At 39.4% G+C, this 18,726-nt stretch overlaps 1 protein-coding gene across 7 annotated transcripts in view; it reads right to left on the bottom strand.

Annotated features, from left to right (window-relative positions):
- ELAVL2 (ELAV like RNA binding protein 2) overlaps positions 1-18,726 on the bottom strand; it is a 61,204-nt gene that overhangs the window by 26,284 nt on the left and 16,194 nt on the right. For all 7 annotated transcript variants that reach the window (XM_068422507.1, XM_068422509.1, XM_068422510.1 and 4 more), the window contains exon 3: positions 2,089-2,192. In XM_068422507.1, coding sequence (XP_068278608.1) covers positions 2,089-2,192 — 104 coding nt within the window. The remainder of the gene's footprint in view (positions 1-2,088; positions 2,193-18,726) is intronic.

Genomic DNA, 18,726 nt, shown 5'->3' with positions numbered 1-18,726 from the left:
GAAAGGAAAAGCACCAGCATCATCACCCACATCTGTCTACTGCACTTTCACTTTTTTCCTCACTTTTTGTTTTTTTACAATCAATTTTTAGTTGCAGAAACACAGTGACTGCTTGCATTAATCACTTAGCGAGGTGAAAGAGGATTAAGAATTCATATACTGGCTGCATAAAGTAAGTCACTGGAAACCCCTTTAAGGGATCATTTTGATTTGGGAGACCTGGCTTGGTTCTCTATAACATCTTCTTTTGCCTGGCTATATAGTCACCAGAACTTTCAATTGATCAGCTGGGACAGATGCATTTTTTATTTGTCCACTCCAAGACATTAAATGCAAAGATACAGTGTACCTGCAATACTACTCGAACACAAACCCATACCCATTCCCTCTCCCACCACCACCAGGTTCAAAAAAGCTGGAGCACGAAATGACTTTCCTCAATTTTCCCCAAAGCAGAAAATGGGAGAGTGCCTGTGGGCAAGAAGTTTGCCAGAAGCACGTAGGGAGCTTTCTGCAGCAAAGCATCTATCCATGTCTTTCGCCCATAGTTATTGTGAGCCATGATTCACCGTTTGTTAAACAGGAGTATTTAAGTTTCAAATACTGTAATCCACTTTATTAAATCTTATGAATACCGAACAGGTAGGTCATTCTATCCCTAATTACTTCCATCTTATTTTTGTCTCAGTCATCTTCAGTGGCTCTGCATTGCTTTTTAAGTTCAAAGCTTTTTACAGGTGAGCTTTATCTTACAGCTCAAACACGATCCTAGTTAGAGGTCAGTCACTATCCAAGTGATCAGCTAGGAAACCCTGCTGTTTAATGAGGAAGAATGGCGTGGTTAGAACATGTATTGCCTTCAGGCACCAACACCCGCAAAACATGTTCAGAAGTTTACATTTCCTGATAAATTTTATTTCATCTCCTCAAGATTTCAGAGGCCAAACAACTGCTCAAATGAGTATCCTCACTCTTCTGATAATGGAGTAAGACAGTAGATGAGAAAAAGTAACTCTTAAGATTTCTGCTTCTAGAAATTCAAGAAACTGAATTTAGTAAACCAGAGGTGCAGGAGTTACAACACAAACAAAAAAACAGGAATCCCAAACATGAGAGACCTAGAGACTAGAGCCCTAGGTGTCCAGTAATTCATAGATAACCAGAATAGTTATTTCAGCATTTCATTTTAACGATTTGTGAAATATACATGACACTAGCAATATAAAAAAGGGAGTATTAATAAGCAAGTTATACCATCTTCTCTAAGAAAGTAAGAAGGAAGCACATAGTGCAGTGTTCAGACTATATGCAATATTGCATTTCTACAACTAAAGCATACAAGACGATTTCTCAGTTAATTCAAGCTCACATCTAAAATATTATCAAGTGCATAAAAAATTGTGGGAATATAACAGAAGATTGGCAACAAGGATTGCAAACACGCTCAAGTGACTTGCACCTGGGGTGTCAAAAACACATATATCATACTAGTAACTGTTTTTTAGTCTTGTGTGCTGGGCAAGTAGAACATCTGCATTCAGATAACATAGGCCTGTGATAAGACTCAGGGGCACCTAATTGTTCATGTCTGAGATTCCTGCCCTGCTGGGAGAAACATCAAAGCACAGCGGGAAACTACTGCCTGCAAGAAACCCTAATATACAGGTGACAGCAGCAGGCCCGGAATCTCTCGCTCTCTCTCGAGCAGGAACCGAGCTCCGCGGTGCCTGTATCCCCACTTGCGTGCCTTTGCCCTGGGTGCTGCTTCAGAGATCCCCCAGTTTGCGAGGTAATGGGAATAAATTTGCTCTTTGCATTTTATCTGTGGTTTTGTGGCTGTTCCTGCGTCCTGCCTCTGTCAGCTCACACAAAAATATAGACATTTTCTATACTTAATCATAATCTGCCTCTTCAGATCTAAACAGACTACAAAGGACTAACCATCTACTACACAGTGAAGCCTTAGTCTATCTATTGACTTTAGCAGAATGCTTAAGTTACACTTGAAAAGGGAAAACAAATCATGCATCTGATCAATAAGAAGTCAAAAGACTTCAGTTCCTTTAAATCATAATTAACATTACATACTTTTATGGTTTTAGTTTGAAGTCTCAATCCATTCAGAGTGTTGATAGCTTTTTCTGCATCCTTGGGGTCAACGTAGTTCACAAAACCATAACCCAAGCTCTGTCCTGATTAAAAAGAGGAAGAAGAGTGATCATTAGTACTGCAGTGCTACACAATGGACAACTAACCATATTTAAAACCTATATAAACACATTGAGCAAAAATTGCTTATATTAAAGAACAGTATCTGCCTCAGATAACAAAGTTCCAAAGGTTCACGACACCTAATTTTTCTAGTACAGTTAGCATTTTTTAACTAGCTTCCTCTGTTCCCATGGACTGCCCTAAGTTCAACACAGAAATAGCTACAGTTAGTTTCACGAAAGACTTAAAAACTGATATGCAAACAGGTTCAGGAGTTTGGTATGATCTGTTAGACTAGAGGAAGTGCAGGAGCTTCAAGGTTACATCGAAAATCCACTGTTCACTTACTTTTGAATTTTTTAATTGAACATAGAAAGTACAGTGGAAAAATTCTGGACCAGTGCTTGAAAATGAGTGTGTTTCAAATATACTTCAATATCAGAATTTGAGCCAAATTTGAAGCTGAACATTTTACAGATGTTATTCACACACTAAATAGACCCTCACAGTAACAAGGAGTTTAAATGCTCATTTTTTTCCAATATTCAAACAACTGGTACAAGCAACTGGTCATGAGCTAAATACCATCCCAAGATGCAACATTTTCAGGTTCTTTTGGCATTGATAATTCCGATGATAGATGGACGTAAAGCATTTTTAATCAGCTCTTAATCACTGAACCACAGCCCATTTCTAACAGTGTATTCTGTCTAAGCACTTGTTATTAAACACTTGAGAGTTTAGCAGTAGTCATCTCTTGACAACTTCAAGACCTAAAGTTTACCATCCTTAACTAGCTGCCTTCAGCATACCCCTTCAAAAATATTTTTAGTGCCCAAGAATGAAAATAGATAGAAAAATTTAACATAGCAAAAGGATATCACTTAGTAAGAATACTATCAGTCATTAGCATGGACCTTTTCAGAAACACTCTCCCATAGTCCTTGACCATTTTTTTTAGAAACTGAAACGACGGTCCAAAATCCAGTCAACAAGCCAAATGGAAACATCCAATATATCCAATTCACAAAATGCTAGTTTGAAACATTAGCTTGGAGACACAACAATATAAAAGGATAAACAATATTATATAAACCACAAATGGCAAATTCATTTATTGCCAGCAAAGACATAAAGGAACTTATGCTGTATTGAGTTCTTGTATGGTATCTATACAGCATGTATTAAATAGTATATATGAAGCAAAACATTGTTGGGAAGTTTGTAATTGACTAAATAAGACAAGAGAGGGTTTAGTAACAATTCCATCACTTCTGGCATTCATAATTTTATACAAATTAGTCTACCATAGCACCAAGAGTTAGAGGATACCACCACCCCCCATCTCCCAAGATACTCCCCTTCTTCCCAATCTCCTCCTCAAAATAGCACACAAATACAAATAAGTTGGCTAGATGAAGCTGTGAACAGGTTAATATATGCAAAGTTCTGAACAAAAAACATCCAAAACCCAACTGGACAAAGTCCTGAGCAACCTGATCTAGACAACCCTGCTCCGAGCAAGAGGTTGGACTACACGATCTCCAGAAGTGCCTCCAACCTCAGCATTTCTGAGTTTCTGTAACAATATGGAAATATGAAGAAGCATTTCTGCATTCATTAACAGCTCTTCCTAGATATAGCTAAGTTCCTTATCCTAGAAGTGCCCATTTCCTTTTTAGTTTGACTACAGTAGAGCAATTTCTATACCTGTCACCTCCATCATTTCCACTGTCTGCAGAAACTCTTCCCAGCAGTGTCTCCAAAAAAGAGCAACTTAAAGTAAAGGAATGTCTCTTTTGGTGCATGACTTTCATTTTAGTCTTATCTCCTAATACAGAAATGCTGATTTTTGGTGGTGTTATTAATCTCCTAGGAAGGAACCCACTTAAACAACAACCTTAAGACATTAAAATCTCTAAGATAAAGCTATTTCATGTAAGATGTTCCCATTTCACTACTCACTAATTCCAGACTTAAGAGAAAAAGATGTGCAGAAATTATTTCTACTACCCCTCTGTTTACATGATCTATTTCTCACATTAAAAACACCCAGACCACCGCATGCAAAGAGCACACCCAGCTTAAGGGTACCCTTACAAAGGGTATCATTCATGACCAGTTCTTCTGCAGACATTCCATTAGTTAAGTTTGATGAATATTAGTAGACTAACCTAGGAAGCTGCACTAACAAAATCCAGTAGTTTATTCAGGACAAGCTAGAACCCATTTCTGCAGGTTTGTTCTGCAGTTTTGCAACTAAAACAAGCTTTCACTGTGAGGGTGGTGAAACTCTGAAGTAAGCCACCCTGAGGGGGCTGTGAAGTCTCCATTCCTGGAGATACTCAAAGTCTGAACGGACATGGTCCTGGGCAACCTGCTCAGGGAGAACCTGACTGAAGAAGGGTAGTTGACTAGGTTATCTCCAGAAGTCCCTTCTGCCCTCAATGATTCTGTGAACGATTTATTTTATTTAATTCAGTTTTGTTTAATTTGAGCTATCATCTAAAATACAAAGGTGTTCAGATCTGACATTCCAAAGGCCTTATATATTTGAAAAGGTTAAGAAAAGGTAAAACTTCTTAAAAAGATCAAACTTTTTTCTGAAGATTAGTGGTTCAATTACACATTATCAATAATTCAGTCAAAAATCGCTTTTTTCACAGAAGCACAGAAGATGAATCTCAGCTCTCAAAAAGCAACACAAATAATTGGAAATTGAACCTGATTTCTGGAATTAGATGCTTGAGGGAGCACTCTTAAGTCTTCCTGCTTGTGTTAAGGGAAGATGCTTAAGAAGTTTGCCATTTCATATACAGATGGCTGAGTTTTAGAAAATCCAGACAAGCATTTCACAAAAGGCAGTGGAAGCAGCTATTTTGAATGACCCATCAGACATCCCAATTGTTGCAAAGTATGTCTGACAGCTGGTGGTATTTCTCACTTGGTGGGAAAGTGTGAAGTGTGTCACAAGAACTTAGAAGCTAAGTTCTTCTTAAGTGTTTCACTGATGTACAGGACTTCAGTCCAAACTTACACTAGTACCACTGCAGCTCCACAAGCCCAAGAGAACTCCCATCTGACTGTGGATTTCAGTTGGAGAAAGAGCAGCATACCCACTGCACACAAATTTTACTTGAACTAGAGATACCTGGCCAGTATAATTCAAACAAGTTCTCCTTCTGTGCAGCTTTTTCCCTCTCCTCAATGTCTAAACTTTTTGCTTTCAAGACAAACCAAGGAGAAGCTAGATGCACTTAAAATAAATCAGCCGCCACTTAGAATACCTAAAAAGAGGGATTTCATTATTTAATAATTGTTATGACTAATTTGTATTGCCTGAAGCCAAAGATTACACTGAAGACTCAGAGAAAACAGCTCTGGACTCTTCCATTGGTGCCTCTTCTACACCAAACTCCATTCACCAATACGGAAATCTCCTGTAGAACACACACTTGTTTCCAAGTCTAGTAACACATTTGAAGTGGATTATGTGTCTTCAGTCCACAACAGGGTAATGGAAGAAAGAAGGCAAATCTGTAGTTCTCCACAAGTTAAATAATACTCAGATTTAAATGTATATCAAAAGGCAGCTTAGTTTCCTACTGTTCTAAGACAGGGTCAGCTCCCTCTGGCTCCTGCCTCAGCTTTGTTTTTCCAACTTGTGCTTAATGATACTATTAGTCTGAAAAACCTCTGACACCTCTCCAGGTTAGCTGTCCTGGTACTCTGAATATCCAGTTTAGCCTTTCCTAGATCTTCAAAATTATGACCCACTCAACCTCAACATGGACAGGAGACTATCTGTGCACATCAGCTCTTTATTCCCTAACTCACATACTATAAACAGTATTAAGTTTAGCTTATCCTGAAGAATCGAGTGACTGAGTTTCTTATTTTTGTGAGTTATTACTTGTGCCAGTAAGAAGAAAACACTCATCACCTTCAAGGGGAATACTCTGCTCATTTGCAGAACTGAGCAACACTTCAGAAGTTACACGCTCGAACTATCAGTTGAGCATCTTCTCAATAGTTCTTGTGGCTATTTCACAGCACTGTTTAAAGCTGTTTCTGCATTCTTTCTATTAGATTTTATGCTTGGGACATTATGAATATTAGACAATGGCGTAGATAAAACAACAATTAGCTAAATGATTGGTAAAACAGAATCACCTGAAGTAGGAAAAGCCAAAATAACAAAATGATCTGGAAGGAATGAGGAAATGAATAAGGAAAAGCAGACTGACTTCAATTTTACTTCAACAAAATCTAATTTAAAAAAACCAAAACCCACACAGCAGTAAAGGTGTATCTCACAAGCCTGTACGACAGCAAAGGACTTAACTCAAAGGTTATGATTTGAAAGTCCATATTCATTAATTACATTTTATGTTTTATGTTACTGGCACTTGTGACAAAGTCAAATTCAAGCATAAGTAGCACAGGATCTTTTCAGCCAGGCATCTCTTTGAACCTAGGCATGCTATATCCAGCACTAAGTGGGTCACTAACAAATGTTCAACCTGTAAGTATGTGGTCTATGAGAAAACGTGAACTGGAAAGCACTATGCTACTCACTTTAATAGGGGGAACTGTTCCATTTATGTTTCAAGTTTATGAGCTTCATAAATATCACTTGACCACCACATATGATAATGATGCAAATTAAAGAGTAATTTATTAGATAATGCCAAGTTGCTTTTTGGCATTACAGTTAACATATGGAATGGATTTTGAGAGGAGAGGGGCAATAAATAATTTCAAACAATTTAATTCTAGTCAGCCTTTGAAAGGACTACTCAAGAGACTGAGTAGAGATCCACGTTCACCCTAGAAAAGCATACATGAGGTAATTTAACTTGCTTCTTATTCGATGTTAAGAACACACTGATTCAGTATTAGGAAAGAAAAGTTGACAGTCTTCACAGGCACCGGAAAGTGGAAGTCAAAAAAGTTTCAAGTAGGAAGAGGGAAATAAACCAACAGAAAGGTAAAGCCCTGGTCACAGTGCTGCTGTTCCTACTGTGCCTTGAGAAATTTCACTTTTTTTTTTTTCTTTAAAAATGCACAGGCTCTAATTCACAATACTTATTGAAGGAAGAATCACAAATAAACTAGTTCTAGCCTAAGTTGTTTCACAAGTGTTTACTTGTTTACTATAAGTGAAGCCTATTTAAATATTGCATACAGCTGTAAAAGCCCAAAGAAAATCCTCTGTCACACAACATTCAGAGAAAGTCCCAAATGGATGCAATCCACAGAGGAAATGGTCGTACAAAGTAGGTGTGATAAATGTTTTGCTTTTAAAAGTAGCAGAAATATTCCTTAAAGCAGAATAGAACCCTTTTAATATAATTAGTGAAACAACATTTTCCTCCTTCTGACAACAAAAACTTTCAACTTTCTGAACAGGAATAATCTCACTCTAGAACTCTACTTATGTGAAAGGATTCCTTTGTTATTTTCAGCAACTGATTCAAGATTTTTATAGACAGATTATAGCAGAGTCCTCTTGCAAGAACTGAGTTTTAGAAGTAAAAATCATGAAGACTTAGGTTGGACTACTGGAGATATGACACACTGAAGAAATGGCAAGAAGATCAAGAAACTTAACCAATGGTTTAGCAAAGTCCAAGCAAAGTCTAGTTTTTCCCTAAGGTAGCTCAGACAGATTGTGGGATAAAAAATGCATCACTACACTGCACTATACATTTCCATGAGCCACAGCTATTTACCCCATCTAAGAGAGGTTACTGCTGAATTACTGAATGCTCAAAAGCAATTATAAGCCAGCTCACTTCACTTGACCATCCTTAATTACTTATGCAAAGCTCTCGTGACCTTGGGAAGAAATAGTAGATTTAGAGACAAGGCAATTTTTCCTATTGCTACCCAATTACTACCCAAATTATTCATAATGGAGAGAAGAGTTGGCGACACAAAAGAAAGAAAAAGAAAAAATAAGTACTGAAGCTGTCTGTACACTGATGCATTTTACTGCCTAGAGAAGTTCGCTGCTGAAGAAGTGTTTGTGCATGAAACACTTGGTTGCATGAAACAGCTTAGGTGTCCTGAGGTATCCTGCAGTTCAGTGTTGGGAGACAAGCTAGTGAGACCTGTCACATGAAAATGGAGACTGCTCTAGATAGGACAATTAATAGGATGTTATCGGAGAAAGAGTGCGGAGCAACAGGTCACCTATTTTCCTGCTGGTTGCTGTAGCCTGAAGGTTTCACTTGAAGTCCGCTTCTACTGTAAATACCGCTCATCTCCTCCACTTGAAGCTGGAACCTGACATCACTTTTTTCTTGCAGTGTCTGCTGCCATTCTTAGTTGCATATACCCCCCCACTTTGTTATCAATTTAGAGATCATATATATTCTCAGTATAAGATGAGATACAATTCTTTTTCTAGATTCAAATGAAGCGTTTGCACTCTAAAAGCTGGTGGCACCTCCTTGCTATCATGTGTCTACTGACGGACAGTTTTAAGGGCTGGACTGCTTGCTAGTGGTGCGCACCTGTCCAAGACAGCAATTTTGTGCCTCAACTGGACAGAAGGCAGCACCTGTAAATAGTGACGAACAGTTAGACAAGTGCAGGATAACATGACAAAGGTTTTACTCTCCCTAGATAATCTATACCTAATTACTACCTCTTAGTAGTTTGTTCTTCTCAAATAATTTTTGCTGCGTCTTCTAAGCTTCCTGTTTCTGCAGGAAATCCAGAATTATTTCCAAACAGCAATTTAACTACACTGGAATGTAAGAAAAACTGAAAGACATTCCAAACTAAATTATCTACCCCCACCAAGCCTGTTTTCTTCTTTCCAACACAACTGCATTAATATTCTACTATTACGTTAAGGAGTTACACTAACAGCTGAACCAGGCCATTTAGCCCAATCACAAGAGGCCAGCAATTAAGATGTTTTATAGTCTCTCATCTCACAACCTCACTGGGAAGTGGCTTGCCTGACAACTTTTCTTGTAAGAAAAAGTATACTCAACAACCTTAATTTCCTTCCTTTTTCTCTTTGGAAGCAGTTGCTACACAGCCACTGACAGTGGCTTGTCTTCAAAGCTTTAATGTATCTGCCAGATAACAGCTGAATTCCTCCATGCTGCACTTCCAAAAAGAAGGACAGAAAGGACAGGAGCCTTCAGATCAGACAGCTTTGTTGAAGGCCAGGTTAAAGAGATCCTCTCCCTTTGACTACTATACCCATAAACCTGGACAACAGGTGAAACAAAATAAAAAAAGTGAGACTACAGCATGCAACAGGAGAAAACTACTGTAACCAGACAGATATGCAGGAATGTTTCTGTGCAGCTGCTCCCTTTTGCAGTAGCCAAAGGATGACAGGTCTACTTTATAACAGACCTTGCAGTGAAGAATGGCTGTAAAATGCTTCTGTTATGTTTTCAACCTATGAGCCACCACTCAGTTTCAGAAGGAACATTCCCTAAAACCTGTAGGCACCTCGGAACCAAGAAGAAATACTATTTCAGACACAAGTACCAAAGGCAGCGTCTTCAACAGCTCTTTACTCAATGCTACTGGGCTTGATGCATTGTAAGAGAGACTTCAGTCATCTGACCTATGCAGTCCTGTTAACAAGAGTTTGCCTGAAAGTGCTCAAGTGTCATTTACAATCTGTTACACCTTCAAAGAAAAGCTTGAAAAGCAGACGAGTATGAGCTTTAGCTTAACAGATATTACATAAGCTCTATCAGAAGCCACTTCTGTATCACACAGGGAAAGTCCCTGTGAGGTTACAAATGCACAGTGAACTGAAGTGCTGCATTTTCAGTAGTCTTGCAATATTTTATCACTCCTGAAAAAGAACGCATATTGTTTTCTGCATAACATCATTATTAGAGAGGAGCTGATTAGTATGGTAGTTTTATTTCATGACTGAATAAAGCATCTTGGTAAATTACTTGGTCTTCTCTGCATGTTTTTCAGGTAGAAACATGACATCCGACCCCAGAAATTTCTGGCCACTATTCAAGCCTACTTATCTTCTGCTCTTGAACTCTCCTGCTTTCCCGCTGTCTACTAAATCTGTGTCCTCATGATTCTCCTCTCTAAGCAGCTGCTGCTGAAGATAATTTTCCTACACATATGACTGTCAGAAGCCTGTCTTTCCAGACAAAATCCAGAGTCAATACTGTAGAACTTTATCTTTGCTTGAGCAAACAGCTGGTATTTTTTTTCAGCACTGCTCCATTAGTATACAATGGTATTACTACCAGATGACTAACAGGTGCTGAAAAACCAGCAGCTTCGGTACTAGAGGAGTTTCTATTGCTGCATTTCTTCCCGGGGTCAACTACTTGCATTACTTCAACATGCCTTCCCTACTGGCATGAACCAGAACGCTGGCCTTGTTAACAAGGCAGCAAGATGCCTCTTAGAAGCCCAGCAGACTCACCACACGAGGGAGTCCTTGGCCACTGCTTCCCATCAGAGCTATCGAACACTGATTCCAAGGGCTGAGCAAGCCACCTTTTGGAACTAAGTGTTGATTTAATTACCAGAGTAAGCAGCTAATCCTGCACCTTGTCTGGAATTCATAAACATTCCTGTAAGGTATGCAGACCACACAGAATAGACAATCAACAATTTCAGATAATTGCTTTTTCCACAAAAAAAAACCCAAACAAACCCAAAACAACTAAGAGTCAGAACAAATTCTACAGTCAGCTGAGCTCTCAAAACCTTTTCAGTGTCTTACCTACCATGAGACTGAAAAAGTTCTATGAAACAAACTGGTTTATTTTAAGGACGAATCAGAGCTAGCGTTGTAAGTTCCACCTCCCCTCCCCCACTTACTGATCTCCTTAACAGGTAAAAGTAACATAAGAAAAAGTAGCCCTACTGATTGAGTGCTATCAATGCCAATTCTTAGAAAAAAAAAAAGAACCCAAAACTATAATTCAATTTCAAATTAACATCCCGGCATGCACATTAAATAAAAAGCAAAAAAAAGCCCCAGAAGAACACTGACATTTGGTTAATAATACATCTGAAAACTAATACATACCACTAAGCCATAAAACTAGTTTCATGGTCTAGTACAAAAATTTACCACAAGCACACATTAATCATACTCTGGGAAATTAAAAATCACAATAGAAAATAATACATATTCATGCATTTCCCTTCCACAGAGGGCAATAAAAAAAATGTTAAGATAAGCAGGCATTTAAAAAAAAAAGATTTATCTACAATACAGTTATTGATTTCACTATGGTAACACTTCAGACATTTCAGGCTATTTCAATTTCTGCAAAAAAGATCTTATTGCAAAATAATGAATTAAAGGAATATAACCATCAAGAACTACACTATCACCCAGAAGAAAAAAACCTATCTTCCAAAACAATTACACACTATTTATATCAATATATGACAGTGAAGAACATATTTCTGAGGTTAAGTAACAAAGTCTGACCTGACACTCAATGTCTTAAGTTTACATAAAAAAAACATAAAAATTTTAGCATATTGAGGACTTTTTTTTTATAATTTAACTTCAGCTACAGATGCTTTACACTGCCTTTAGTGCTTTACTCCTTAAAGATCTGTCAGCCACCCCTTGATTAATACAGAATAGTCCATTTTCTAGTGAATATTAATACTTTTTCTGCCACCAGCCATGCAAGTGTTCAGTGTACATCAAATGCTCTTTTCAATAAACGAAGTAAAACTTTGTTTAAATAAATAAATTTCTACCAATGAACTTCATACACAAAGATCCACTAACTGTGAGAACAGTCAGCTTCCTATCTGTAAATAGGACCAAGTCAACTTCACAGCGACTTGATACTAGGCTTTATTCTACCTTTCACCACTCTTAAAGTTGCACACACTGGTGGAAGAATGCTGTTAAAAGAAACATACGACAACATTACAAGCCTATATACAAAGGTTCTCACTCAAATTCAAGTCATGGACCCATATAATTTTTCAGAAGTCTCCTAAAATTTCAGAGCAGAGATGTGTTCCCCGACCAGCACACAAAAGCAGAAGTGGCACTGCATAAAAGACACAGTGTGATCTAAGATCAACCCAGAAACTTCAAGTAGTCATAGCCTGCAATACCCTGAAGGCAAGCCAGTGTGGCCATGGGAAAGATCTACAGCACTTCTAGCCTGTAGTCCAACTTCAGGAGCACAAGAAGTTTGATAAGGAGCTTCAGATATGGGAGTAAGAAACACTCAAACCTTTTATTTGTCTGGATTTGCAATTCAAGATATTGGAATGCCCCACAATATGCCAGTGTGGATCTTCCTGAGAGACAAGCCCATAGAGCACTCCTGTGCCAAGACAGGGACATCATTCAGCTTGTAACAGCTCTTTTTCAAAAAAGTTATTGCATCTTCATAGATCACCACTGTCAACTGTGCTTGATTCAAGCCACTGAGATTACCACAGTATTATTTTGACACTGAATAAGACTAGAAGCACACACCCAGACATGCAATTCACCTAACTGCAGAACTGTACCTAAAACTACCTACATAGCTACGGTCTAACACGAAGGCCTAAAGGAATAAGCACAGAATACCATCAGTGTTGCTTTCTTCCCATTTACTTTTAACATAAATTATTGTTCCAAGTTTCACAGTCCTTTGAACTTTGCATTAAGGCTTGAACTGCATTTTAAAAGCAGCTTCAGCAAAATGAGAGAAACCGCATGAGCCACTGATCAATCCCGCATTTAACTGCAGTTTGCTCATAGTTCCAGTAGATGGGTTCTGTTTACTGAACACGCAGAACTCATACAACACTGAGCTAGCAAGCTAGTCAGCTTGCAAGAAAACACCTGTAAACCATAGCTCAATATGTGATACTCCGATGCCTCCTTCTCCCAAACCCAGCTTCTCAGCTATTGCCTGAATTTGGAAAAACAGAAGTTGAAAACTGAGTGAAAAGGATCAAACATTGATCAAAGTACTTGATAGTTTATCCTACCATACAGTAAGAGTATGTCTGTAATTAAACAGCTATTAACAGAGCTGTTAACAGAGTAAGTTATCCTAAAAATCAGCATTTTTCAGGAACAGAAACTGAAGTTTCATCACAGACAGGTTCAACTCTACCATTTTATTAACTTAATGCCATCCTCCTGCACAGCTCTTCACATGTGAGGACCATCATCTTCAGCAACACAACCTTGTTGATGTCAAATACAAAAAGGAGGGTGCAGCTCCGGTTCTTCCCCACAGCAGGCAGAGAAAGTCAAGGGCAGGGGGTACTGTGGACACTAAGATTTACACGAACCTGATGGAAGATGTTCAGTAAACCAGAAGATACATTAACTGAGGGTTACTAACAGATACACTAAGTCCATATAGGAAATCTCAACTCCAAAAAAACACAGTTTGAAGCAGGGACTGCATGGGAAGGTGCATGCTTTCACACAAGGTAACAGGGCATTTGCTTATGGACACTACGGGAGGTTGATAAGTCTCACCTGTTACAGCCCCTCGTGTTCAAACGTAACTAGTGACAACCATGAACCACTTGAAATAACAATGCCTGACCTCGGGAGCATGCTTTCTTACAAACTAGCTTGTCATATTACAAGTAGATGCTCCTTACTATGCTAAGGTGAAAGTATACCACAGAATCTGCTAAATCAGTTAACTCTTTTGAAAGCTGGCTTTACGCTTCAATTTTTACCATAATTAGTAGTAACATGTTCTATGCAGCTGAGTTCTGTCTTTTGCAGTCAATTTGTTCCTTGTCAGGAATGCAGCCAGCAGTGCTAAATATTCTGCCCTGCCCTACTGCCCCACCCTAGTCACCTTAAATAATAAGCAGGTGGATAAAGCATCTTGTTCTACTGCTGGGGTGTTTAGAAGCATGCAGAAATTTGTGAATCCAAGTAAAAAACTAGCATGAGAGTTGAAGATAAATTATTTTCCCAAACTTCACATTAACACATACTATTGCTGGGGTTTTGTTTTTCTTTCTGACTCTGCTACTTAATCTCAGAGTTTTGAAAGACATCCTGAAGTGTGCCATGACGAAAAGTTTGAAAACTATTTCCCCCCCCCCCCAGGGCACATTTTACAAAAGTTAACTTGCAGTGTTGCTTTCAATCATGTGGGTTTTTTTCTGGTCTTTACTGATGATTGAAAAACAGTAACAAAATGATAAACTGTTGTCAAAAGACAAATTCTTTCTCTAGCCTAAGTGTTAACTGTCAACTCAAAAAATATGTCCTTGTAAGTATATCAAAGGGGAATATCCCTCTTTCAGTTTTAATAGATGTGATCAACAGAAAAAAGCAACTACTAATCTGCAATACCAAGTAGTAGAAAACAAGCCATTTCTCACTGTAGTTGGCAAATACACACAGGAAAAGGATATGTTGAGAAAAGCTGACATTTTCATTACTTGAAACTGAAATACATCTCCACAAAGTAATTTTTATAGGAACACATCAAAATTCTTCCAGAAAGAAGCTTTTTTATTAAAAAAAAAAGGGACGGGGAGGAATAAATGCATCTTGCTATAGATGCAAGACTTCATAACCATTGTGCAGCAACATTAGGCTTCAGATGCATTTCAGAAAGGGCTGTAGCTTAACCTGCATGAAACCATAAGTACCAGAAAGACTAGGAGAAAAAAAAAAAAGGCATTTTTCATCTTCAATAGCTCCAGAAATTCAGAAGACAGGAAAGAATTCAGATTACAAGTTTCCTTCTTTTAGTCAGTTCTACCAAATGTCTCAAATAAGAAAAGGTAAAAACAAAGTAACTGAAAACAACTGGTCAACAGTATGGAAAGCTTGAAGATAACAAGGCTGTGCCTTTGATAACTCTGGGAGTCGACAGATTTACAAAAATTGTTCAAGGAATAATAAAATGAAATGCAGAGTCTGAGCTGTATTTATGTCAGTTATTTTCCCTTTGCATGTGGAGTGAAGTAGTATGTCACTAAAACCAGAGGCTTGCACATTTTTCTTCTGTTGCCTTTTACAACTTTCTACCTACTTCTACTCACACTTGGCATACTCCAGGAAGACAAAAAATCCACAGAAAATAGTATAATAAATCCTTTTCTGCAGTTGTGCACAGAGAAACACAATGTCAGCCTGGCAAATCTGTATTGTAAGAACTGCCAGTTGAAGTGTACCATGATGAAAGAAAATAAAATGTAGAAATAACGTGCTTTCATATAGCAAGATAAGTATAAATACATGAAAAGCTAAAGAAAGTTCCTTACGTGTATTTAAGGTCTTGCTTCTATACTGAAATACACTAGCTGCTTCAATACCTAATGGACCAACCATGAACCAGTTAGGACCATCTGCAGCTTGAAGTCTTTATTACTTACCACTCTGCGTGTGGTAGCTGAGAGGAAGTACCCACTTTCTGAAGGGATACCCAGGTTCTTACAATCCACATGACATCCTTGCAGTGAAAGGGCTTCAAGGTGTGCAGGTCAGTAACACTGCTACCCAAACTCAGATAGACTTCACTGAAACACACCTTCACAGAATCACAGAATCAACCAGGTTGGAAGAGACCTCAGGGATCATCGAGTCCAACCGTTGCCCTGACACCACCATCTCAACTAGACCATGGCACTAAGCGCCATGTCCAGTCTTTTCTTAAACACATCCAGAGATGGTGACTCCACCACCTCCCTGGGCAGCCCATTCCAATGTCTAATGACCCTTTCTGTAAAGAAATTCTTCCTGATGTCCAACCTGAACCTCCCCTGGTGAAGCTTGAGGCTGTGTCCTCTTGTCCTATCGCTAGTTGCCCGGGAGACGAGGCCAACTCCCACTTCACTACAACCTCCCTTCAGGTAGTTGTAGACTGCAATAAGGTCACCTTGGAGCCTCCTCTTCTCCAGGCTAAACAACCCCAGCTCCCTCAGCCGTTCCTCGTAGGTCAGACCCTCCAGACCCTTCACCAGCTTGGTCGCCCTCCTCTGGACTCGCTCCAACACCTCAACATCTTCCTTGAAGTGCGGGGCCCAGAACTGGACACAGGATTCAAGGTGCGGCCTCACCAGTGCCGAGTACAGAGGGATGATCACTTCCCTAGACCGGCTGGCTACACTATTCCTAATAGAGGCCAGGATGCCATTGGCCTTCTTGGCCACCTGGGCACACTGCTGGCTCATGTTTAGCCACCTGTCCATCAGCACCCCCAGGTCTCTTTCCACCGGGCCGCTTTCTAACCACTCTTCCCCCAGCCTGTAGAGCTGCATGGGGTTGTTGTGGCCAAAGTGTAAGACCTGGCACTTGTTCTTGTTGAACCTCATGCCGTTGGTCTCAGCCCATCTATCTAACCTGTCCAGATCCCTCTGTAGGGCCTTCCTACCCTCCAGCAGATCGACACTCCCACCCAGCTTGGTGTCATCTGCAAATCTGCTGAGGGTGCACTCAAACCCTACATATCTAGATCATCTATAAAGATATTGAACAGTACCAGCCCCAGAACTGAGCCCTGGGGAACACCGCTAGTGACCGGCCGCCAGCTGGACTTTGCCCCATTCACCACCACTCTCTGGGCTTGGCCATCCAGCCAGTTTTTAACCCATTTAAGAGTCCACACATCCAAGCCCCGGGAAGCCAGTTTGTCTAGAAGGATGCTGTGGTCACCTTGATGACTATAAATACGTTGCACTAATCTCACAGCAGTTACTATGAAAGGCAGTGATGCCTATAAAAACTTCAGATTGCTTGAGGTCTCCTAACACACACTAGTTTCCACTAGAATTAACATTCATTCAAACCGCTGGCCTAGAATCACTAGGACACAATGGCAATATATACCTACAAGCACCTATGAAACAGCAAGCAGTGACAAGATATGCCAACAAGCAGCCTGGGGACTTTCAAGGTGAAGAAAAGAGCACTACCTCTGCTAAAAGCACACAATATATCCCATGTCACTAGAGGACCAGTTCCAGTTTGCAAGACCCAATGCTTTCACAGGGTTCTTGGAAGTTACTGTGATCACTGACAAGAGTAAATTTTAATTTGCCTGGAGAAAAGTGCCAGAAAACATATATTGCATTAACTCCCATGAAAAAGCACAGTGCTTGCTGAAAAGCAGAGTGATTTAATGAAAGTGTTCTGATTCACTACATTCAGAGAGGTCCCTAATCATATTCAGCCTTATAAAAAGAGTTCCAGTTTTAAAACATCAAGTCCTTGCTTATGCTGTATATAGAGATCAACTCATTAATTCAGGTCAATATACGGATGAATAAACTGTTTAACCATTTTAAAAATAGCTTGTTTCCACAATGTCAGTAGTTAAGAACTGGCCAACTAGACAATTTAACTGAATCCCTGGAACAGACTATGCAGGTTTAGTCAAACAGTTTTTTGCTACCTTGTTATTTGTAAAAGCTAAGCCTACAAATTTCTCAAAGGTCAAAACAGTGTCACGACTGCAAAAGAGTGAAAAGTAAGTGGAAGTGCAAAGACAATCAACGGCTATTGTCAGCAATTAAGATGAAACAAGTTCCTTCATCTCCACCTGCTTGCACGACTCACTTCCAGGAGACATGGAAAGTGCAATTAATTATGCAGTTTACTATGAAAAAGCACAGTAAATGCTGCTAAGTCCTTTTCAACAACATTAAACCACAATATGCAGAATCAGAGAAGAGCAACTATAAGATACAAATACTAACAGGCTGAAGACAAATCTCCATTAATAGTGTTCTGGATCCACACATAAGGCTTGTTTGAAAACTAACTCCTTCAGGATTATTCCTGCAGTCCAGACAACAGGACAGTACTCCAACCACCAGCTAAGTCGGCCAACCCTGTTGTTGCACTTTCTTCCAGTAAGCACACGAAGTCCAAAATGACTATTACATTCGTGCTACAACACACTGAGTCCCTAGGGCACAGAGACTGCATTTTAACAGCTGCAGAGTTCAAAACACAGACTATTTTGAAAATTAAAAAGCCGATGTTAAGAACAACCCTGCCTTTCACACCCACCCCCAGAAATTTATGCTTCAAGGTCTTAAGCAAGGTGCTCCAGGGAGATCAGTCACCATATATAAATTTGCCTCCAATCCCATTGGGCTTTTATTCTTGATTTCATATTTTAGTTGAGGTCTGCACAAGGCATCCTGCTAGCAAAATACATTTTGCCAGACAATACCTTTTGTCCATATCCCTGCCCAAATCAGAAAATGTCAGGCTTCCAGAACTCATTCCTTATCTCAGCACACTACTAAGCAGCAGCCAGCAAGAAGCCCTGCCCTTCGCAGACTCAGCACACCACAAAAGAGCAGCCAGCTTCACCAAACTACTCTTCCACACAGAGCACTCAAAACCTTGAAGAGGCATCTGACAGATTAGAGTGGTATAGGACTGCAAACACCATGCACATTGGGATTAAAGGCTGAGAAGGAAAAAGAGCTGGGGAGTTTCACAGAAGTAGCAAACATCTTTTGGGAAATGGCAAAGTTGTAGTGGTCTGTTCATTCATGTGGTCCTCCCTATATCAAGCACTT

The sequence above is a fragment of the Nyctibius grandis genome, chromosome Z, assembly GCF_013368605.1.
Source record: "Nyctibius grandis isolate bNycGra1 chromosome Z, bNycGra1.pri, whole genome shotgun sequence".
Classification (NCBI taxonomy): Eukaryota; Metazoa; Chordata; class Aves; order Nyctibiiformes; family Nyctibiidae; genus Nyctibius; species Nyctibius grandis.
Note: the sequence above shows the minus strand (reverse complement) of the source record. Positions and strands in the feature narration are given on the sequence as shown.